The sequence below is a fragment of the Physella acuta genome, unplaced genomic scaffold (genome assembly GCF_028476545.2).
Source record: "Physella acuta isolate Inbredline_101_S28 unplaced genomic scaffold, ASM2847654v3 ptg000696l, whole genome shotgun sequence".
Lineage (NCBI taxonomy): Eukaryota > Metazoa > Mollusca > Gastropoda > Physidae > Physella > Physella acuta.
In genome coordinates, this window is record NW_026732215.1 from 226519 (window position 1) to 252487 (window position 25969).

Genomic DNA, 25969 nt, shown 5'->3' on the forward strand with positions numbered 1-25969 from the left:
CCAAGAGTAACAGCTCACTACACGTCAGGACAGGTTCTGTATATTCTCAAGTGTTATAGCAAATAGTATTATTATGTTATATATTTTAGCATTAATTTATTGTAGAGTATATTAAATATTTTAACAATTTAAAAAAAAATAGTAGAAAAGAAAATACTTATAAAAAGTATATTATCAATTATTTAAAAATATTTGAAATTTTACGATGTTGCAAATGCAATAGACATATATAATTTAATATTTTTTTCAAGTATTTTAAAACAATTTTGATTTTTCTTTACATTATTGTTTTAAAGAGCGAAAGATGGAATACTTAGAATGTACTAAACTTATTTTAAAAGGCGTTTTCATACAGTTTATATCAACATTATTACAAATAAACATTACATTTACTTACCAATCAGGAAAATGAATATGTCAAGTTTCCAATAAATTAATCTTAATTTGTTAAAAGTTTTTACGCAACATTATATTATTTTTTTACGCATCATTCATACACATTTATATTTAAAAAAAAACATAAAGCTATACCAAAAATAGCTTTCATTACCAATTAAATACAAAAATACCAAATAGTTTCTTAAAGTTTGACAGCAATTAGGTCTATAAGTTATTTATTTAGTTAATTTCAATGAAACAAATATTCATTTTCTTTTTCTTCAAATAATTAACATTTAAAAAAGTTCTTGATATAATCAGCAACCGAAATGGACACACACGACTTCAAAAGACGGGGCAGCCAGGTGATGGACTTTATCGCAGACTACATAGGCAACATCCGGTCCAGGAGAGTTCTCCCAGATGTCAAGAAAGGCTATTTAAGGAAACTGCTGCCTGACGCCGCCCCTGAAAATGGAGAGAAATGGGAATCCATCATGGCCGACTTTGAGAAGTCCATTATGCCAGGGGTCGGTACTTTTTTATAGTTAAATTTTGTTTTCATTTTTGAGTTTTCTTTATTCGATACATTTGTGGATTAAAATTTCGTTATATCACTATTGGATTTCAATTAAAAAAATATATATTCTTTTTAATAATACTTTTAATAAAAAGCGATATTTTGATTTCACCCACATGTTAAAATGTAAAATTCAACTTTTTAATATTGAAATGCGCTATTTAAATGAAATCAGGGGAAAATAATAGTTACTTAGAATCAATCTGAGTTAGTAAAAACGCAATAGCATTTGGTAATTCGAAAAAAAATTTGAAAGTGTATTTTTAATTAGTTTTAAAAAATCCAACTTTTAATTCAATTGAATAGCAAATAAATGTTTAAAAAAGTGTATACAACTTTTTACAAACCTATAAAATTGCGTTTACTACAAAACAAAAATCTGTCCTAAACGTATAGTCTAGATCTATACTAGTTGGGATAACTTTACGGCGTATGATTTGTATATATAGTGCTTGACAGTGCAATAAAAAAAGTAAATTTTTAGGTTATGACAAAAACAGTTGATTATTAAAGTTAGTTAAGGGCTAAGGGCTAAATTGTAATTAGGATAAATTCGCTTCTTGACGAGTCGAAAAGAGAATGAGGCAATAGACAAGATAATGACGTAGCGGTTGATTGAAAAGAAAGTGTTGAATTCAGTGGCGTAGCCAGGATCGTCTCAAGAGGGGGGATTCCAATTTTTACCCGGGGACAAACTTTCGATTTGCACCCCCCCTCAAACTTTCGATTAGCACCCCCCCCCCCTCAAACTTTCAATTTGCACCCCCCCTCATACTTTTAAAATATATACCGAGGGGTCTATGGGGGGGGTTATGACCCCCTAACCCCCCTGCCTACGCCACTGGTTGAATTGAGATTCGACGATAAAAAAATTATGAACATTTTAAATTTAACAAAGTGTAACTGCGTGTCTAATCTTCACTTTAAATTGAACTATGGAAAACAAGGTAATTTGTCTAAATGGTCACCGTCTTCCTTCACATGATGGTGTAAGTAAAATACAGGAGAGTGGTATACATTGCACTCAACAAGCATGCGCATCTCTAGATTTACTAGCTAACACTAAATTAGCCTGCAAGATTTTGTTTGAACATTTTTTTCCTTACTTCAGATTGTACACTGGCAGCACCCAAACTTCCACGCTTATCTGCCCCTGGGTTACTCTTTTACTTCTGTCTTAGCGGACACCTTGGCAGATGGTCTAGGCGTAGTGGCTTTCTCTTGGGTAAGGTGTAGTGTTTCTTTCAGACTTTTTTCTCAGGGAAAGGGGGCGGACACACTAGCAGATGGTCTAGATTGTGTGGCTTTCTCTTGGGTAAGGTGTAGTGTTTCTTTCAGACTTTTTTCTCCGGGGGGTAGGGGCACCCTGGCAGATGGTCTAGGCGTAGTGGCTTTCTCTTGGGTAAGGTGTAGTGTTTCTTTCAGACTTTTTTTCTCCGAGGGGGGCAGATGGTCTAGGCGTAGTGGCTTTCTCTTGGGTAAGGTGTAGTGTTTCTTTCAGACTTTTTTTCTCCGAGGGGGGGGGTGTAGATGGTCTAGGCGTAGTGGCTTTCTCTTGGGTAAGATGTAGTGTTTCTTTCAGACTTTTTTTCTCCGAGGGGGGGGTGCAGATGGTCTAGGCGTAGTGGCTTTCTCTTGGGTAAGGTGTAGTGTTTCTTTCAGACTTTTTTTCTCCGAGGGGGGCAGACGGTCTAGGCGTAGTGGCTTTCTCTTGGGTAAGGTGTAGTGTTTCTTTCAGACTTTTTTCTCAGGGGGGGGGGGGCAGATGGTCTAGGCGTAGTGGCTTTCTCTTGATTAAGGTGCAGTGTTTCTTTCAGACTTTTTTCTCAGGGGAAGGGGGCGGACACACTAGCAGATGGTCTAGATTGTGTGGCTTTCTCTTGGGTAAGGTGTAGTGTTTCTTTCAGACTTTTTTCTCCGGTGGGTGGGGGGGGGGAGTTGTGGCGGACACGCAGATGGTCTAGGCGTAGTGGCTTTCATTGGGTAAGGTGTAGTGTTTCTTTCAGACTTTTTTCTCCGTGGGGTAGGGGCATCCTGGTAGATGGTCTAGGCGTAGTGGCTTTCTCTTGGGTAATGTGGGAAAGCTGGAGGGTAAAAGTGATAATAATAGGTGTGTTGTGGGGGAGTAAGAGGGTTATGGGTGGGAATATTGGAGGGGTAGGGTGATAAAGTAGGAGGGTAATAGGGTAATAATAGGAGGGTGAGGATGATAAAATATATTGGTTGTAGTGTAGAAATATGCGGTAGTGAATGAAAATAGGAGGGTGATAATGTGGAAATAGGTGGGTGATTGTGGATAATTATGGAAAAAAATAATATAATCAAAAATACGTTTGAGTATTTTATTGTCTTCATAGTTCTTTTATGAAAAAAAAATTAATGTTTGAACATCACCATAGATATACTTTGTTAATTGTTCGTTTTATTGATCCTTTAGGCATCAAGTCCCGCCGCCGTTGAGTTGGAATTGTTATTAATGGATTGGGTCGGTAAGGAACCAATAGATTCACATGCTACATAATTTCTTGTATTACTTATTTGTATAGGTAAAATTATAAAGAAATAAATACAAGTATAATTAAACAAGCAGGTAAAATTAAAAATAAATAGGTAAAATTATTAAAAAATAAGTGAAAGTAGAAATATAAATAAAAACGAGTAAATAGTTTTAAATTGTTTGTACGATTCGAATAGGAAAAATGATTGGACTACCAGACCATTTTATGAATTCAAGCGGTCAAGGCGGTGGGTGTATACAGGTAATGTCTATTTTTTACATAAATTTTCATAGCTCGTCTTTAAAGAATACCAGCCTATAAATACAACGCGCTTCTACGGATGCCGCATCTCTATAAACATAATTATTTTACATAAATGTAGACTATTTGATACCTCTCCTATATAAATCTAACACCATTTATATATACTTTTTAGTATTACGCTTATATGCATATATCTTAAAGGTCCTTTTGAACAACTATTCATGGCCGTGGTGAAGTAGAGTTCATATGTTTCAGTGACCTCCAGATATGAGGTCAGCATTATGCCTTAACCTGAGTTAGGTACCCATCAAAGGTTGTTGAACTTAGCCTTGCTCTACGTACTTGAACCTGCTATTTGAACTCGAGACTTTCGGGTTAGCAGCTGTATCTTCAACCATCCGACTACCCGGTAACTTCAAATTTGTCTCAACATGTTTAACCAGTAATAAATACAAAACACTACCATTGTCCCCCCCCCTCCCCAGGGGTCGGCCAGTGAATGTGTGCTGGTCGCCCTACTGTCGGCCCGACACAGGACCATCCAGGGGCTCAAGTCAACCCACCCCCACATGGAGGACGGGGAGCTGTTGACTAAGTTGGTCGCCTACAGCTCTAAGCTGGTGAGTACTTGGTTTTTTGATAGATCTGGTGTAACAGTAGCTTGTTGTATGAATTACAAAACAGCTGGTGAGTACTTGGATTTTTAATAGATCTGGTGTAACAGTAGTTTGTTGTATTAATTACAACACAGAAAGCTGTTGAGTTGTTGGTTATTTTATAGATCTGATACAACATTATTTTGTGTATGAATTATACAACAGCTAGAGAGTACTTGGATTTTTATAGATATGGTATAACAATATATTGGTGTATAAATTACAATACAGCTGTTAAGTACTGTGTTTTTAATAGATCTGGTATAACACAATCTTGTTGTATGAATTACAAAACAGTTGTGAGTTGTTGGTTTTTTTATGGATGTGGTATAACAATATCTTGTTGTATGAATTACACAACCGAAAACTGTTTAGTACTTGGTTTACTTGGTGAGTGCTGGTATAGCAGTATGTCATAGTGGGAATTTCAATAAAATAACATAAGTAAGAGCAATTTATCAATTCTATGGAAAAGTTTTCATAACATAACATATAAGAATACGTTTAATACACAACTAGTAAGCATGGTTTTGAATTTTTGTAAAATTTATATTTTTATCTGAAATAAAAGAATTCGCGGTGATTGAAATTGATCTATTTTGGGTTATATAAAGTAAACACAGAGAATGAAACTTATGATGAAAATACGAAGCTTGTAGCGTTATGTTTTCCTATTCGTGCCAAATGCAAACGGGCTTTAATGAAGTAGAGTTCGTTCTTGATTTGAAAGAGGCTATGGAAGCAAATCCAAAAAGAAAAGCAGGCTGAAATCGGAACCAATCGCCTATATTGCGCATAACTAGTTGACACGAATTACTTAATTGTGTTGGAGGGAATCCTTTCCAACACTTGAATTAAGTACGAAGAATAGAGGTAGATTGCATCTGTTTCAACGACCTCAGCATGCAAGGGGATAGTATAGTCCGCATTATGCCTATAGTTTCCTTAACATGATTCAGGTACCCATGATAACTAGGTGGACTCAAAACTGTCTTAGAGACTTGAGCCCGGGATCCGAACTCAGAACTTTTCAGTTAATATTCTTGAGTTCTATCATCTAACCACGCCATCACATGACTAGTTTACACCGGAAACTTTTATTGTTTTAGGCTCACTCAAGCGTGGAGAAGGCGGGGCTAATCGGGCTGGTCAAGCTGAGACAACTGGAGCATGACGAAAACTACTCACTGCGTGGTGACGTGTTGGAGGAAGCCATGCAGGTCGGTATAAACAAAATCTTAATTTAGGTCCCACCAAAGTTCAATATCGGCTTGAATTAAAGATTATTTACCTTATTAATGAACTTTTATTATATTGTTTCCTTTGTAACAGTTGTTTACATCTTTAACCAACCTTTATTTCATTTCATGCGTAAACAGAGTTTACATTACAAACCAACCTTTATTATATACTTTCCTGTGCGAAAGTTCTTTACATTAATAACCATCCCTTATTATATAATTTCATGTATGGTGTTAGTAAGCCATTGGCCATGCCCTTCTAAAGTTTTATTTCAGCTTGAATTAAAACCAGATTACAATATTAACAAGCCTTCCCATTCACCGATCAGACTAACATGTGAAAACATTTCTTAACGAACCTGACGGGCCGTGACGCAAGTGAAGTAGAGTTCACATATTCCTGTGACGTAGGCATATGAAGAGATAGTGTGGTCAGCACTATCTCAAGCCGCCTTTACTTTATTAACCTAACGTGAGTTAGGTACCCATCAGAGTTGGGTGGACGCTCTACTGATTTAAACCCGGATTCGAACTAGAAACTTTCAGGTTAGCTGTCTTGCGCTCTCCTGCTCGGCCACGCAGTCCAATAGACTTACATGTACACTTATTTTATTCTTAGAATTCAGTGTATGTCCAATAAAAAAAACTATATTTCTAAAATATGTTCACTAAAGCTCTAAATTAATATATATATATATATTTTTTTTTTTAAATTTGTATAGGAAGATATAAAACGTGGGCTGGTGCCATTTTTTGTAAGTTTTTTTTTTTACAACACCATTTTATTTTTAATTACAACTTTGTCTACTCTTAGAAATTTTTATGTACTTAAGAAAAATTAGCATAAACACGATGAATGCAATATTGTCGAACATGGTAAGGGAGATAAGCAGTTTATTTTGTTGCTATGATAAAGAACATGAAAGTTAAGGCATGTTCTCATCCCGGATTTGTTGCAGGTCTGCGCCTCACTGGGGACAACAACCTGCTGCTCGTTCGACAACCTGCAGGAGGTGGGGGAGGTGTGCACCAGACGGGGCGTATACCTGCACGTAGACGCGGCGTACGCAGGGGGAGCTTTTGTTTGTCCGGAGTTCCAGCACTTTCTGAATGGGGTGGAGGTGAGACCATCGTTGTGCGAGTTTACTAGATGTAATACTTGTTGTGTTGAGTAATGGTGACACATTTGTTGTGTTTATTTGTCGTGACATAGAAATAGATTTGGGGGTGATGACACAGTATCTAAGTTTAGTGGTGGTGACACAGAAAATGGGTTTAGTTGTGGTGATACAGAAAATGGGTTAAGTAGTGGTGATACAGAAAATGGGTTTAGTGGTGGTGACACAGAAAATGGGTTTAGTGATTGTGACATAAAAATGGGTTTACAGGTGGTGACACAGATAATGGGTTTAGTGGTGGTGACACAGACCTAGTGTTGATAGATGGATTGTCTCACGTGTTTACCTACGCTGTTCTATTTTTAATTTTTAAAGAATGTCGACTCGTTCAGTATGAATCCATACAAGCTACTTCAGGTCAATGTGGACGGCTCTATGATGTGGTAAGGTCATGTAGCTAGCTAACGTTTATGTATTAGTTTCATACTACCATCGTGAAAATATTATTTTTTTATGATTTGCTTAGAAGTAATAAGTATAACTATTTTGTTGGGTTAAAATATTGTTTTTCATGACTTGCCTAGTCAATATTTATTACGCGTTTTTTTTCCTAATCTGAAAGTAAAACATTATATTTTCAAATTTAACAGTTTTTGTTATGAGAAAAAAATTAAAAATTTATCATGGTAAAGAACGTTAAGAACTAATATTCTAATTGAACAGTTTTTGTTATAAAAAAGTTTTACAGTCCTTCGGGGTAAATAATGCTAAAACACTATATTTTCTGATTTAAAAATGTGTTTGTTATGAGAATTTAAAAAAAAAAATCCTACAGGGTAAAGAATGCTAAGACACTCACCAGCTCGTTGACCGTTGACCCCTTGTACCTGAGAACCAAGCATGAAGACGAGGATCTGGACATCAGGGTAAGACAATTGTTCATGTGCCAACAGAAAACTGATCTATTAACAAATTGTTTTCACACATTGATGGTCTATGGCAGGGGTCTCCAAACTACGGCCCGCGATGTCCTCCAGAGTTTCTTCCAGGCATCTCTTCGGGGGGGCGAAGCCCCCCCGAAAATTTTTTACCGCCCCCCCGAACGAAATGAAATTTATATAATTTATATAGAAAATATATACTTTTAACAGTGTCCGCCCCCCCGAAGAAAGTTTACCGCCCCCCCGAAGATTTCAAGTGCCCCCCCGGAGAAAAAAGTCTGGAAGAAACACTGATGTCCTCTCAACCGGCCCGCGGAGATCTTTTTGTTAACGGAAAAAAAACGTTTGTTGGTGATGGCTGAGAAACTTTGCCCAGAAAAATCATAGACATGCCAGGAAGAAACTGGCCCCCGAACTGAAATTTGATAGTTAATGCGGCCCTCGGACTGAAAAGTTTGGAGACCCCTGGTCTATGGTAATTGTTTGTGTCATGAGCCTCTAATGTGAAAGAATGAATGATATGTCGAATTGAAACGAGAAACGTTATCATAGTATAGACTGAGTGTCTGGCTATAGAGAGACTGTTGGTTTGATGAGTCGATTAAAATTCGGCAGTTTTAAAAAAAATCTTTGATAAAATGTTTCTCTCACTTAGCACTGGGGGATCCCGTTGTCGCGGAGATTTCGAGCACTGAAGGTTTGGTTTGTTATAAGGACGTACGGGTTAAAGGGTCTACAGGCCAGGATTAGAGAGGTATGTAGTGAGGAGCTTCATTGGTGTGGACGTTATTGATTATTTAAACAATCTTGGTGGTCTGTATGTTATGAGAGATGTCTGTATGCCTTTTTTTTATAGTTTTTATGGGGGAATTGAAGACATGGATAGGGGGTTAAGTTGGTACATATTAGACTGCTAATTGTTTTATGCCATTAGAATCTATCTTGATAATGAACTGGCTAGGATTAGATAATTGAACTCAGGCGTTATTGATAGTAAAAACAAAGTCATGGTTATCTGTATGAGATGGCTGTATGCCTATGTGGTTTTAATGGGGGAATTTAAGTCATGGATATGGGGTTAACCAAGTACCTAACATTAGAGTGATAATTGCTGTGCCGTATTATAATCTATCTTAATAATGAACTTGCAACGATTAGATAATTGAACATAGCTAATGTTGCGTTCGACAGACAACGGAAGTGGTTGTGAATTAAATACAGAGGTTTTCGAACAAGTCTTTGAGATGTAAACATTAATGTAGAAAAATGTGGTGTGTTAGATTTATGGGTTCGGGATATGCATGAAATTTTCACACAATTTATAAAAGGCGATGATTAATGAAGATGTTTATATTTTAAATAAAGTGTTAGCAAGTAAAAGATAGGCAAAGATTTAGCGATATGAAGCTAAATCATCCCACGTATAATATATCACATCATGACTGTATTGTCCCTCTATTTCCAGCACGTACGTCTGGGGAAATTCTTTGAAAGTAAAGTACTAGCAGACGACAGGTTTGAAGTTGTTGCCCAGGTGACGCTCGGTCTTGTTTGCTTCCGTCTTCGGGTGAGTACATCCGCTAAACCACTCTTGTCACATACATGTGATGTATTCTATTTAAAATATTAATAAAGCTTTACATTAAAAGGTTAATATAAGTTATTTAAAAGATGTAAAATTATGTATTAAATGAAGGGACGGCGTGGCCTAGCGGTAGCGAGCTAGACCTCTAAACTACTCTTTAAAATACATGTGTGTATTATATTTAAACTATTTTAAAGCCTTATTTAAAATATTTAAGACTATTATATTTTGGGACGGCGTGGCTCAGCGATAAACCGATAAACCGAAGGTCTCGAGTTCAAATCCGGGGTAGGGTCAATAGAATTCCTTGCGACAATCCAGCTGTAATAGGTACCTAAATTACTTTAGGGTAAAACAAAGGCGGTTGGGGCAAAGTACTGACCACCCCCAAGAGGCGTAACGACCCTTCCCGGCGCCCGGGGACAAGCTTTCATTTTGGCGCCCTCTTTGGAAGTAAATTTTGAATTTGCACCCCCCCCCCCACCTCAAACTTTCGATTTGCACCCCCACTCAAACTATTTATAATGCAAAAATGAAGCTAAAATGACATTTTAATTTGTTTTTATAACCCATTTTGGTGCCCCCTAAGGTCGGCGCCCGGGGACATATGTGCCCCCCTGCCCCATGTGTCCTTAGCGCGCACGGGAAAAAGATGATGATGATGATTTATTAAATAATAAAGAGTCTAGTTTTTAAAAAAGTCACTTTATATTGATGTGTGGTTAATTTATTGCCTCTGTTCACCAGAACACCAACGAACTAAACGAGAGACTGATGGAGAGGGTCAACAAAAGTGGGATGGTGCACATGGTGCCTGGTATGCTCAACGACAAGTACATTCTACGGTAACTCAGCTCAGTTACTTACATAGCTCTTACATTGTAATCACATCAACGGTTACATTACCTCAACTTACATAGCTCTTACATTGTAATCATCTCAACTGTTACATTACCTCAACTTACATAACTCTTACATTGTAATCACATCAACTGTTACATTACCTCAACTTACATAGCTCTTGCATTGTAATCACATCAACTGTTACTTAATCTCAAGCTCATATGAATTTAATTTAATATCTTCTTCCACAAGCAAGCCATTCTTTATATGATCTTATTTTTTCAATTACTACTTTACATACTTTCTATAATTTCCCGATGCCCTATAGACCTACTCTTATCGAGAGCTTATAGGAACACATCCTGCGTATCCCAAAACGTTACTGTTTAAAGTCAAACATTTTCTTTAAACTAAGCTTAAGTAGGGATGGTGTGGCATAGCCGATGAGCACTAGACTGCTAACAAAAATGTCTCGAGTTCGAATCCGGGTTCAATTTAGTAGGACGCCCCTGAATCCATTCATTTCGAATGGTTACCTAGCTCACTTTAGGAAAAGTAAAGGCGGCTGTGTGTAGTGCTGACCACACTATCTCTTAAAATGCCCAAAGAAAAAATAAGACGAGCAATACCTCAATTATCCTATTGTGCGTTACATTAAAAATTGGAACTACATACTAATACGTACAAATTGGAAAATGAAAATACAAATAAATTAACGGACACTGTCCAGACTTGCCGTGTATACACCTCGTACAAACTACATACTACTACCATAACTAACTTAACATTTGAACATTTTCCAGACTTTCGGTATGTATACCCCGTACAAACTACATACTATTGCGATAACTTAACAATTGAACACTGTCCAGACTTGCCGTGTGTACACCCCGTACAAACTACATACTACTGCGATAACTAACTCAACAATTGAACAATGTCCAGACTTGCCGTGTGTACACCCCGTACAACAGAAGACGACATCTCGTTTGCCTGGGATGTGATCCGGTCAACAGCTGGGGAACTTTTGAAGAAGAGACCACGACTGGACAGCACTCAACGTAGCGGCTCATTGCTGGAAACTGTTTCTGTTTATGGTATAACGCTTTAATTATATTACGATTACTTACATCACGATTATAACGCTACCATAGGACTTGAATTAGTTCTGTTTACTCCCTGTGGAGAACAGTATGGTTCTGTGAAAGCGAAATATAATAATATATTGTTGTATATTGTGAAAATGAAATATTGTGTATTATCTAGATCGGTAGTTTTAATTTTTTTTTCCCCTCTTGTTCAATTCAACGATGACGTCATCAGCGCTGTAAATGGACGAGACAACACAAAAACGAGCCAACTATACGTAAAATAACAAGAAATTGGAAAAAAAATTCCTAAGTACCAGAGGAAGAACTGACTTACGATCAAAACAGAGGTATTGAGATCGAATCGATCAAGCACAGTAACAAATAACTTTACATCAGACGGATTAATTTAAAAATATTTTTTATTAATCATGCGTAGATCAAATACAAAATTATTTATGCCAAAGATGTTTTCGATTATATATTATTTCCTAGCTCTTTATTTCCCATTGCTTTTATTAAAAAAAAGAGGATATACATTTTTAAAAAAAAAAATTCTTAGTGAATTTTAAAGTATGCTGTTCTAAAATAATGTTTTCAATATTTGTGATATTTTCTGATTCTGTATGCACTAAACTTTTACAAACTAATTCGTTTCAACACATGTGATTATGAATATATATATATATATATATATATATATATATATATATATATATATATATATATATATATATATATATATATATATATATATATATGGTTTCAACATGTTTTAGTTAGTTATATCTAATATCAGTGTCTCTAACTTAGTTGGCATTGTCTTTTAAAATTTGTAATAAAGTTTTAAGAAAAAAAATCGTCTTATTTTTATCGGTTGTTTGAAAATATCATTTACTCGAATTTGGATACATTTTAAGTTTGAGAATCCTGCTATTACGACACAGAAGTATTAGAAAACAATACACAATAGCTGTAGCAATAGCACACATGTACATTTGTAAGCTGCATTTCCATTACTGCACTCTGATTATATTTTACCCCAAGTGAAAAAAGCGCGACGTATAATAAAATGTTGTTATTAAAGTAATTTTGAACACTTCATTCAATTTAGTTGTATTACATTGCTTAGTTTATATTAATTTACCCAAGTAAATATACTTTCATGTCGCCAGTTATTTACGTTCTTAAATTACACAGGCGTATGTAAGTGATTACACCAATTTTGTTTAAAAAAATAAACAAGTACCTGGTTTAATTATACACATGATAGCACATGCTTGAAAGTATTTTTATTAGAAAAGATTTTCCATAGAAGAATAGTGACAGAAGAAAGTGTGATTTACAAGTCGGAGTATATCATTTTGTATTTACAAGTAGGTGTATATCACATTACACTGAACAAATAAAATATTTTGTAGAATTGGAAAAGGAAAATTATTTTTAAGATGACACATTGAAGTGCGTCACGTAGAAATTTTCCAAATGTAACGCCATCATACTTACGTTTCAACAACATGAGTTTGGACAAGTCTCTCTTTAGTAAAGTCAGGTTTTAAGTTAAAAGATATGATGCACACCATTACGACACCCTACATATAGTGGATTTAGTAAGCTGTTAGTTTAACTTAAAAAAATGGGTTAATGACTTTAAGTTGTGATAATTCCGTCAATACGATTAAAATTTTATGTTAGAAAATGCAAAATATATATATATATATATATATATATATATATATATATATATATATATATATATATATATATATATATATATATATATATATATATATATATATATATATATATATATATATATATATATATTATAAATACAGATAATACAAAGTCACGATTACAATATAAAAAAATAAAGGTTATTCCATTTATTAGAATATAAACTGAAATAAAAATAAAATAATTGTCCTGTTCAATGTATATTAACTACATAATCATAGCTATACAAACGTAATTCATTACATTATGATTTAAAATTTTGCATATGTTAAGCGTATCTAAATTTCATTTCACTGAACGTGGCGGTCGTCCCGTTCCATGAGAAGAAGCTCGATCCCCACACGCCGTTTAGATGAGTGTTGCAGCATTTGTAATACCACCACGCTCCCTGGCAATAGACAGCGCAGTTATCGGAGTACATGTCATTATCCGCGTCAAAAGTTGTAAACTTCATGGTTGTGAATATATCCAGACCGTCCAAAGCATCACCGGTGTAGCCTTCAGCTTGTAGCCTGTAGCCGCCAGCCTCGTTTGATACACTAAATATGGAATACTTAGCGTAGCGATTCACTCCATCTAATATCATATCAACACGGAGTTCCGTTTTGTTTTTTGACGTCATACGGTAAATATTTTCATTCCCCAGGTAAAAATTACCGGAAGCGAAATCACCGAATCCGGTTTTGTATTCCGCCCAGTTGCGGTAAAAATTCACAGTTCCGGAGACTCGTCTCTGGAAAATGATCCACCCTCCACCTTCCGTGACTGTGTCACACATGACCTGAAGTCCAGAGTTCAAGGTCACCAAAGCTCGAGGGGTGATACTGTTGGTCACGTGACAAGAATCTTGACGGCTGGCTGAATTAACCAGAATAAAATATTTTCAATACATTTTCGTGACAAATACCAGAGGCGTAGCGACCCCTCCCTGCGCCCGGGGGCAAACTTTCAATTTGGCACCCCCCCATATTTTTTTAATATTAAAAATTCAAAATAGCAGCTAAAATAAGCTTATTTTGGCACCCTTAGGGTCGGCGCCCGGGGACATATGTGCCCCCTGCCCCCCCCCCCCTCCCTTCGGTCGCTACGCTTCTGACAAATACTCTCCCAGTAAAATCTAAAATACAATTTTTACTTTCTTAAAGTTATTTCAATTAGATGTGTTATTACAATGGTACCATACACGGTATGAATTTTTTTCTAAACGTTCTTAACTGTAATGTGTATATCACAATTAAGTGTTAGGTGTCAACATTTTATACGCCATTTATTCAGTTGACTCGGATTACAGCCTGTTTCATTTTTTTTTGCTGTCTTTACTTTCCTTTATTAAACTTTGTTCAATCTAATCATAGGATGCATTCATTTAGTTAGCTTAATTTCTTTTTATGTTATTTTGATCTATTTTGACGGCACGCCACCCCTCAAACAAAATAGAATTTATAAAGATAATAATTAATTTATCAGTATCCAGCCCCTTCCCCCTGGAAAATTTAGTCCGCCCTCCCCACCCCTCCCTTGAGTTTCAAGTTCCCCCTAACCCACACCCTCCCCCGGAGAAAAAAAATCTAAAAATTACACATAGAAAGATACAATCTTGTAATCAGAGAGAAAAACAAAAGTACATAACATAGATAAAAAATATTATACTCAGTGGCGTAGCTAGGTCGGGTGTCACCCGTTGCGGCCAGCACCCCCAACCCCGCCACGCGACGCCCATGATTATACTGAATATATCACCTGTACAAAACATTAGGTCAGTCTCAGAGATGGAACCATCAGACAGTACCGTGATGCTTCTGTTTGAGTTACAGAACTTCCCGCTGGAGAAAATCTTTCCCTGAACTTTTTGTTGCGCATTATTCTTCGAGACTAACCAGGAACCTAGTACACGAAAGTTGAAATAGTGAGTGCATAGTTTTTTTACTTTTGTAGAGAAGGTATTGTAATCGTGCAAACAATCGAAATTTTCACAAATCTCTACGTTTCACACCTAAGTCAAAAATACTTAGTTTTGCAATTTTATCTGTGTGTCTGTGTGTGTTTGTGAACACTATAACTTGAGAACCGTTTCAGTTATGTTGACAATATTTCATATTTAAGTATTATAAAATATGTCTAAATTAGATATGTAAGTAGCTTTTTACATATTAATCAAAGTTTCCTTAATAAAGCATCACTTATACGCTCTTTTATACACAAATAGTTTATGTTTATTAGCTTTTAAATTACTTTTTTACTTTCTCGTATATATGAAGTATATAGAAAGTCTTGTAATCGTGCACAAAAACCAAATAGAGATTTTTACAAATCTCGACGTTTTACACCTCACTGATACGGAAAAACATAATTTTGCAATATTGTCCGTATTTCTGTGTGTCTCTGTGTGTGTGTGTATGTCTGTGTGTAAACACGATAACTTGAGTACCGTTACAGCTAGGTTGATGAAATTTCATATATAAGTATCTTATCAAAATCGGAGATCCGTATCAACTTTTGAGCGATTTCCTTTTTTTTTTTTTTAATTTTTCTACTTTGAATTTTTCAAAAGCCTATAACTTAAGTACTATTTCAGATAGATAAATGAAATTTCATATGTAAGTAAAAGATCTAATTCTCTAACTTGTGTCACATTTTGAGTAATTTCCGTTGACCAGAAGTACTAATTTACGCTATTTACGATTTCTCAAAAAACGCATGTAATTTTATAAAGAACTAATAATGTTGCGCACTGTTATGCACATCTTTATTTGGCGTTCACTTGGTGTGCATTTCTTTTTTCTACGAGATTTTATTCTATTTTAAAAAGTTTAAGTATTTAAAATGGGTTAAAAATCATGTCTATATCCCGAGTTGCCATCCCCCGTAGTGTTATATTAGAATATCCGAGAAAGTTTAGGGGAGATCACTCCCGGTTTATTTTCTACGCGATTCTATTATATTAAAACAAATTTAATACCACAGTACATTTAGGGGGGAGCCCTCTCGCTTTATTTATGTAGCGATCTATTTAGATGAAAATGTCACGTGTATTCGATTGATTATAAATTTATTAATAATTTATTAAAAGCAATTGCAATGATATACAAATATATTTTTTACACACTGCAAGCACACACTTGTATTTGAAACTTCTTTCATTTTTTTTTCTTTGCGAAAAATGCAGCGAAATTAGCATTCACAAACTAAAAAAACGGGAACTAACCTAAGCTACAGTGTCTTGTGGTTGTGTTGTAGATGTAGCTGTAGCAAATTTTCTTGGAACTTGAACAACGTGAGGCGCAGGACAAAAGGCTGACTTGTTCAAAATCTATATTTAGGGACAGCGTGGTCACGTTTCCGTTATCAACAGCTTTATACGACGTTTGTTTTACACTTACAGCAAACTGAACTGTTGGAAAAATTAGATATTATTTATAAGGATATATATATATATATATATATATATATATATATATATATATATATATATATATATATATATATATATATATATATATATATATATATATATACAAAAATATATATGCAAAACTTAAGTCTTTAGTCATTGTTGTTTCTTAAACGATTAAAAAAACACATAATACTTATGTATATATACGTCGAAATTTAAGGTATTATATATGCGATGTATGTAATTTTATATATATATATATATATATATATATATATATATATATATATATATATATATATATATATATATATATATATACATACATATATATATATATATATATATATATATATATATATATATATATATATATATATATATATATATATATATATATATATATATATATATATATATATATTATCATACAATTAAATTTTGTAATGCAAACCAGGATAATTATGGCACCTCTAACATTAGGTAATGACAACCCGATTAATTATAACACATCTAACCTTGGGTGATGAACCACAGTGTAGTTATAACACATCTGGCCGACATAGTGAAGTAGAAATGTGACGTCAGACGGTATCTATTCAGACGTCAATATTGCACATACTCTTGTTTTAGTTGCAAACAAATTGTTTAAAAATATGTATCTTTATTGAAAATAGATTTTAATTGAAACATTTATTAATTACGCAGAAACTAAAATAAAACTTTGATAAATATATTTTCACTTTTTAAAAAAAAAAGATTATTTGATGATATATTATATTATAAGAGGTATTTAGTAATAACATGAAAATAATTTTTAAACAAGCATTAATTTATTTTTATTAAAAAATCAACATTGGATGTAAAACATCTAAGATTAGATACATATTCATCGATCGAATTTATCTTGAGAGATGCAATTTCTGACAATGTCGATTTGACACTAAGGTTAACACGCATTGAAAAATACACATCCATTGAATTCCTTATTATAAGATTTCAAATAAGCCTCATTAAGTTTCGAAATGATATGTATGATTTAAGTAATTAAGTTGCAGTTAAAAGTAAATTAATATAGATTTTTTCATTATCATTTGTAACCGTAAACCACAACAAATCTCATCAGCATAATTTGAGTCCAAATTTATGAGTTGGTAAATGATATTAAAATTTGGCTATGTTCCTAAATGTGCACGAATCATGTTTTAGAGAATAATTCAAAATAAACAATTATTAGAACTTTTATTGAAAAATTGCTGTTTACAAAACGATATTTAATATTAAATTTCTTAGTCGATTTTACATTGCTCATACTTTAAGCTACACTTTGAAGTTTAAGATAAATGTTTTTTTATTGTACGTTTAACAGTATATTAATTCATTTCTTAAAATCGCTATTTACAAACTATTCACAAATTTTGAATCAAAAAGCTGTTTTACGTTTAGATATGTAACATTTAACAATTGAGTTTGTTTCCTCTCCTAACCACCAGCTACTAAAGTCCTTGGCGACAACTTCACAAGCTGGCACGGGAAGTGAAGATTCCTGGAGATTTCTCCAGCACTTTAGAGTTTGAAGACCCGCCGCCTTCAACAAACTGATACGAGTGTGTTTTAAGTATTTCTAGTAAGAGTGCACCGATCAGACTTGTAAACATTATAAAAATGTAAATCAATAGTATAGAAAAACTGGCATCTTTTCAAGATTATAGTACCTTTTTACATATTCCAATAATATCCTGTTTGATAAAGTGGGACCCGATTAGGGATTATTTCACGTGTAGTGGGACCCGATTAGGGATTATTTCACATGTAGTGGGACCCGATTAGGGATTATTTCACGTGTAGTGGGACCCGATTAGGGATTATTTCACGTGTAGTGGGACCCGATTAGGAATTATTTCACGTGTAGTGGGACCCGATTAGGGATTATTTCGCGTGTAGTGGGACCCAATTAGGGATTATTTCAGGTGTAGGGGGTCCCGAGTAGAGGGGGTCCTAGATCACGAGGGTCACGAGTTCAAACCAAGTCAGGAAGAGCCTGCGAAGAGAATATAACCGATTATTATAAAGATTATTTCCAGGTGGAAGATAAAAAAAGTAAAGTTCCCTTTTCAAACCTGACGATCTACGGGGCAAGTGAAGTAGAGTTCAGTTGTTTCCGTGACCTCGGAATATGAAGAGATAGTGTGGTCATCACTATGCTCAGCCACCTTTACTTTCCCTAACTTGAGTTAGGTACCCATCAGAGTTGGGTGGACTCAGGGACGGTCTACTGACTTGAACCCGGATTCGAACTCGAGACTTACCGCTAGACCACTCCGTCCCATAGTACACAGCCATAATTGACAACCATAATACACATGTATATCACTCATCCCTAATACACAGACATAATGCACAACCATTTTAGGCTACACAGCGACAACACAAATCCATAATACACAACCATAGTACACAGCCATAATACAGTTATTAGGTGGAAGATCCTAAGTGGAAATTATCCTACATTTAGAGGGTCGCGAAAAGAGATTATTCCAAATCAGGAGAGTAACGAGATTAATTCTAGTCAGGAGGATCCTGCGTGAGATTATTACAAATTAAGATAATAACGAGTAGAGATTATTTCCTTGTAGGATGACGCTGTGTGAGGTTATTCCAGATTAAGAGATTAATGAGTAGAGATTATCCCCAGTCAGGTAAGCAACGTGAAGAGAATATCGCTTGGCGTGTTAAAGTCGAGATTACACCAGATTATCTGGTCTCTGCTTAGGTTATCCCAGATCAATTTAGGCGATGTGTTGATCAAAGTGATCATTGTAACCCAGTTCAGATAGGCATTAGACTAATTGAAAATTTAAAAATATTTTTTTTTGTATTCGATATAAAACAATTTAAAATCAGTAATCTGTAAAATGTAGAGCATTATCCCCATCCTAACTACCACTGATAATAAAAAAATGCAATTTTGTGTTATCGTAAATAGTATGCTTAAAAATATTTCATGTTAAATATGTTATTGTATATATAATATGAATAAAAATATCGAAATAAACCTAGCACAGAAAAAAACGTGTATATTCTAATAATATGTAGTAATATGAATAATTAGGAACGTTCATCTTAGGAACTAAATACACATGCAACATAAAATTAATATATTAAAATATGATATCTGTTAAATTATGTCACTTTGTTATATCACTTAGCTATTTTACATGTTGTTACTTTGTTATATGACTGATTTCTGTTACATTATATCACTTTGTTATATAACTAAGTTCTGTTACATTTTGTCACATTGTTATATGAATTAGTTCTGTTACTTGATGTACATTATGTCATTTGATACATGACTTAGCTCTGTTACATTATGCCACTTTGTTATATGACTTAGCTCTGTTAGATTTTGTCGAATTGTTATATGACTTAGTTTTGTTACATTTTGCCACTTTGTTATATGACTTAGTTCTGTTACATTATGCCACTTTGTTATATGACTTAGTTTTGTTACATTTTGCCACTTTGTTATATGACTTAGCACTGTTACATTTTGTCAATTTGTTATATGACTTAGCTCTGTTACATTTTGTCCTTTGTTATATGACTTAGCTCTGTAACATTTTGTCCTTTGTTGTATGACTTAGTTCTGTTACATTTTGTCCTTTGTTATATGAATTAGCACTGTTACATTTTATCACATTGCTTTGACACACATAATGTCTTTTTTTTTCTTTCGGCAAGTAAACACATTTTTTACCTGTACATGTTAAATGTTTTTTCCATTCATAATTCAAAATGTTTTCTTAGGCCATGTCTAAGCCGAACTTAGTTCGATCAACGGATCAATAAACCAGCCAGATGGGATCAACTCACTGAGTCAGTTTTGGGAAGTGCAAGTGACAATGGATGCCAGCACTTTGGCGTGGTCGAGTCGGTAAACCTCATGGTTGCTAAACCGAAAAGTCTCGAGTTCGAACCCTCGGGCAGATGAGGCTCGTTAGCTGGGGTCAGCCACTCTTCTAGGAGAGACAACTCCAAAATCAAACAACTGCTGCCTTGTAGCTTGTTCTTGGTTGGACAAAGGCTATGGAAGCAAATTCAAAAAGAAAAGCAGGCTGAAATCGGAGTCAATGGCCTCAATGGCGCATAAGAACCAGTTGACACGTAACGCTTAATTGTGTTGGAGGCGTGGTAGAGTCGGCAAAAAGATCACGGTTGATAAATTCGAAAAAAATGTCTCGAGTTCAAACCCACTGACAGATAAATCTCGATTCCCTTCAACACTTAAGAACGAAGAAGAAGAAGAAGAGATAACTAAAAGTTTACATAAGGGTAACGTAGAAATTGTTTTGAATTGTAAGGGTGACAGGTGATCCCAAGATAAATGATTTCAGATTCAAAGACACATGAACCCAAAGATAAAATAATAATGACAAAGGACAGAAATATTAACAACAAATGAACCCAAGGACAAATATATTAAAGACAAATAAACTCAAGAACAACCATATTAATGAAAAATAAACACAAGGACAAAAATATTAATGACATATGAACCCAAGGATAAATATATTAAAGTCAAAATAACGCAAGGACGAAACATATTAAGGACAAATCAACTCAAGAACAAAATATACCAGGACAAATAAACTCAAAGACACATGACCTCAATGACATAATATCTCATAATAAAATATTTAAGTCAAAGGAACTCAAAGACAAATACCTTAAACACAAACGTACAACATAATAAAAGTTTGCCATCTATTTTCATGAAAAGATCAAGATGGTTATGATGACCTACCTTTAGTCTTGGTGGTTTTATCTCCATATCTGAAAAAGTGCCAAATTTATCTTATTAAAACCAAACAAATATTTCTAGATGATGTTGAATAGTACGTAACATAAAAGTGCAAACATTTTATTTAAAAAAAAACAAAGCATTAAAATAAAACCTTTTGTACAAAAAAAAGAAAGACAACATTTAGTGATACCCTTCCCTTATTATATCTTTTTTTGTCTGAGTCTCGTTATTATTGAAAGGAACGAAAAGACAAACATGTTTTGTCCATTATTGTTTGTTTTCTAAACTTCAACATTAGTAAAGAAAAACCACATCATGTGTCACAAAGTGCCAAACAAATACACAATTTGCAGAACAGGAAGATCTTGATAAGCTTTAGAAGCGCTTATGTAAGATACGCAAGTTTGATGTGAATTAGTTATGGAGTTTTGAAAGATTTTGTCGTGCATCTTTTGTTAAACGATGTTAAGTGGTCTTGTTATGATATAATCTTGTGCTCTTTTCTGCTTTTCCCTTCATGTGGTTTCAATATTTTAGTGTTGTATGTCTGTGTGCGATCATGCGTTGACTAGGTCTGATCTGGACTAGTGTCCGCAACAAGCTATTGCACAGAAACTACGCAGCGGAACATGAAATGTGTTTTACACGTCCAGAAAGTAAAATCTATATTTTGTTCTGGGAAAAAAAATAAGTACACATTGTATCTGTGATGGAGTAAATGTTGTTATGTATCCGCCTTAAACTTTTTACTTTCTCGTACACTAAGTAAAGAGGAAATATTGTAATCGTACAAAAAATCGACATCGATATTTTCACAAATCTCGGCGTTTTACACCTCCCTGAGTCGGAAAAACATAGTTTTGAAATGTTACCCGTATGTCTATGTGTGTGTGTGTATGTGTGTGTGTATGTGTATGTGTGTGTGTGTGAACACGACAACTTGAGTACCGTTAAAGCTAGGTTGATGAACTTTTTAGTAATTTCCGATGACCGGAAATGGAACTTATTCTACTAAAAGTTTTTTAAAAGCCTATAACTTGAGTACTGTTTCAGATAGATGAACGAAATTTCACATATAAGTAAAAGATCAATTCTTCTGTCTTTTATCAAATTATGAGTAATTTCTGTTGACCGGAAGTAGTTATTTACGCTGTTTCCAATTTCTCAAAAAACTCATTTGAATTTATAAAGTACTAATAATATTCCGCACTATTATACACATGTTGTCTGCCGGTCATTTGGTGCGCAATTCTTTTTTTCTAAGAGAATCTATTCTTTTTAAAAAGTTCAAGTAATTAAAAATGGATTAAAAAACATGTCTATATCCTGAGTTACCATTCCTTTTAATGTTATATAAGAATATTCGAGAAAGTTTAGGGGAGATCACTCCCGGTTTATTAAATATACATTCGAAACAGCGAAGTATAGAAGGCATTGAGGTTATTGACGTTGTTAGGCAGCCACGGATTGGTTGCTTGGGAGCTGCCTTTGTCGAGCGTTGGTTGATACGGCTGGCTGAAATAATTGTGGAGTTGCGGTTTTAGGATATGCCAACTTTACTTTTACAAGGAAACTTTCAACTAACATTTTAACAGCTTAAATGTCATTTTAAGACTTACTTTAGGTAAAACTTTCAACTTTTAAAGATTCGGTGTTGGATTAATTTAAATACTTTTTTTTATTGTAAATAAACTTTTAATATTTGATGTGAGTTAGTTTTTATCATTTTAGCATTTATTTTAGGTTCACTTTCAAATGTTAACATTTATTGTGGGTTAAATTATAACATTTAACACTTAATTAGGCAAAGGTTAGTTGTTTTATCATCGTAACAAGGTAAATGGTTGTTTTTGTTTTAATGTTAAAAATGTTTTTTATTATTATTAAACATCAACCTTATAATTATTGAGATTTAATTAAAATCAATTATATATTTTAGTCACCATAGAAAGTAAAGGTCCAATTTAATCTTCTATTCTTTTTAAACTAAAACTGAATGCAGAATATATGTTTATGTGGGTGACAACAAATCGTATCACATACTAGTGACAGGCAGGCATATGTGCTGTGTATGTAAGCTAAGAGTATTCATTTTGTTTTGTTGCAAGTTCTTTTTTTCTTCTAAGCTTATAAAAAATGTTTTTCCGTTGTTAAGTGTTTACTAAGATTTTCTCTGAGATGAACATCTTTTGTACATTTGGTTGAATTACACGGAAGAGAGCCCAGTTTGTTAAGAAATGTATTTAAAAAACAGTTTTCAATAGGAGGGAATGGATTATTAGTACATTTTCTTTTTTTCAAATTGTTTTTCTGGGGTGGACGTAATCCGCGCAGAGGGGTGAGGGGTGGGGAAGATACCGGAAAGAAATTCTATTTTTAACGATATGTACCACAGTACGATGCATAGCTACAAAATGATTGCTTTGCATGAAAAAAAATTCCTTCCAGAAACGAAGGCCAACATTCTGCTCAAATAATAGTATTCCTGTTGAAATAACTACACAAATCAAAGCCAGACCTAATATAGTGGTTGAAAATGATAAAGACCATCAAGGTAATTAAGTTTTACTGATTTGATTAAAAGGCCGATACATAATTATTAACGTGTAAATAATTATATTCGTTAATTTAAAAGACTGAATCTAAATTGTTCAATACCTACTCTAACATAAATATATATCTATTCAAACAAGGTTTCGCCAGATTTCTCACCCAATGGAGGCAAATACGAAGCAGAATCTGATGACCACTTCGATGAGGAGATGACGTCATTCAGCCATGGTATCAGGGGAGTGTTCTCAAAGTATGCCGAGACCGCCTCCATGAATGGCGTCAACATGATCAATGCTGCCAGCAGTTTGACGGTTAAACTTGTTTGGGGTCTGTTGCTAGCTGCGACCTTTGGCGTCATGACCTTTCACCTTTATATGTAAGTCTGTTCTAAACAATTAAAAAGGTTATAGAGATTTATATGTAGCTTTGATAATTTACCGATATAAGTCCGTTGTTTACTTGTTTAATTGTATCCATTTATTTGAGTGTATGTCTATTATATAGATAATGTTTTTTACCAGGCTTATCGACAAGTATTACTTATATAAGACCAATACAAAGGTGGAGCTTGGCTTCAGTGAGCTGCCGTTTCCTGCAGTCACAATCTGTAATGTCAACATCATGAGACTCTCACAGGTAGGTTTATAATGATATCATGAGACTCTCACAGGTAGGTTTATAATGTCATCATGAGGCTCTCACAGGTAGGTTTATACTAAAATTCTGAGGTAGGTTTATAATGACATCATGAGGCTCTCACAGGTAGGTTTATAATGACACCATGAGGCTCTCACAGGTAGGTTTATAATGACACCATGAGGCTCTCACAGGTAGGTTTATAATGACACCATGAGACTCTCGCAGGTAGGTTTATAATAACATCATGAGGCTTGCACAGGTAGGTTTATAATAACATCATGAGGCTCTCACAGGTAGGTTTATAATTACATCATGAGGCTCTCACAGGTAGGTTTATAATGACATCATAAGGCTCTCACAGGTAGGTTTATAATGACATCATGAGGCTCTCACAGGTAGGTTTATAACAACATCATAAGGCTCTCACAGGTAGGTTTATAACAACATCATAAGGCTCTCACAGGTAGGTTTATAATGACATCATGAGGCTCTCACAGGTAGGTTTATAATGACATCATGAGGCTCTCACAGGTAGGTTTATAATGACATCATGAGGCTCTCACAGGTAGGTTTATAATGACATCATAAGGCTCTCACAGGTAGGTTTATAATGACATCATGAGGCTCTCACAGGTAGGTTTATAACAACATCATAAGGCTCTCACAGGTAGGTTTATAACAACATCATAAGGCTCTCACAGGTAGGTTTATAATGACATCATGAGGCTCTCACAGGTAGGTTTATAATGACATCATGAGGCTTTCACAGGTAGGTTTATAATGACATCATGAGGCTCTCACAGGTAGGTTTATAATGACATCATGAGGCTCTCACAGGTAGGTTTATAATGACATCATGAGGCTCTCACAGGTAGGTTTATAATAACATCATGAGGCTCTCACAGTTAGGTTTATAATGACATAATGAGGCTCTCACAGGTAGTTTATAATGACATCATGAGGCTCTCACAGGTAGGTTTATAATGACATCATGAGGCTCTCACAGGTAGGTTTATAATAACATCATGAGGCTCTCACAGGTAGGTTTATAATAACATCATGAGGCTCTCACAGTTAGGTTTATTATGACATCATGAGGCTCTCACAGGTAGGTTTATAATAACATCATGAGGCTCTCACAGGTAGGTTTATAATCACATCATGAGGCTCTAATAGATATGTTTAGAATAACGCACCACGACGATCCTCATTATAATATCCGTTTATTACAATTGGTGTTAATTGAAAAAGTCAAATAAAGGTGTTTGTATACTCTACATATTGATATTAATCTCATGTTCGCCAGCAAAAGTTCGCCAACCAGAAGATTCGAGATATAATTGGCAACGCGTCGTTTGACCAATTGCTGGCGAAAGAAAATGCCAAGCTGGCGAGTAAAGATGGAGGCGGTAACGGAGGCTCGACTGATGGGTGAGGTCTATACCGTACAGAAAAGCAACGAAACGAAATATTAAGATTCAAGTCTTAAATTTTATACCACCTGCAAAGCATACCTTTAAAACACACAGACACAGGGACACGCACACAGACAACTGACACACAGACTTACAAATACACACATACACTCACATACACAAGTACACACACTCACAAACACCACACACACCACACATATTCTCGCTCGCA

At 34.6% G+C, this 25969-nt stretch overlaps 1 protein-coding gene across 1 annotated transcript; it reads left to right on the forward strand.

Moving 5' to 3' along the window:
- Positions 1–25757, forward strand: LOC131949430 (aromatic-L-amino-acid decarboxylase-like). Its single transcript, XM_059311336.1, has 19 exons — positions 1–33; positions 700–908; positions 2070–2183; positions 3396–3447; positions 3653–3717; positions 4206–4340; positions 5486–5596; positions 6340–6372; positions 6577–6738; positions 7111–7178; positions 7571–7661; positions 8332–8430; positions 9142–9243; positions 10009–10106; positions 11050–11194; positions 23579–23684; positions 23834–24059; positions 24205–24319; positions 25629–25757. Exons 2-19 carry the CDS (start codon positions 708–710, stop codon positions 25755–25757), a joined length of 2052 nt encoding a protein of 683 aa, XP_059167319.1. The 5' UTR covers positions 1–33; positions 700–707.
- The last annotated feature ends 212 nt before the right edge of the window (positions 25758–25969 follow it).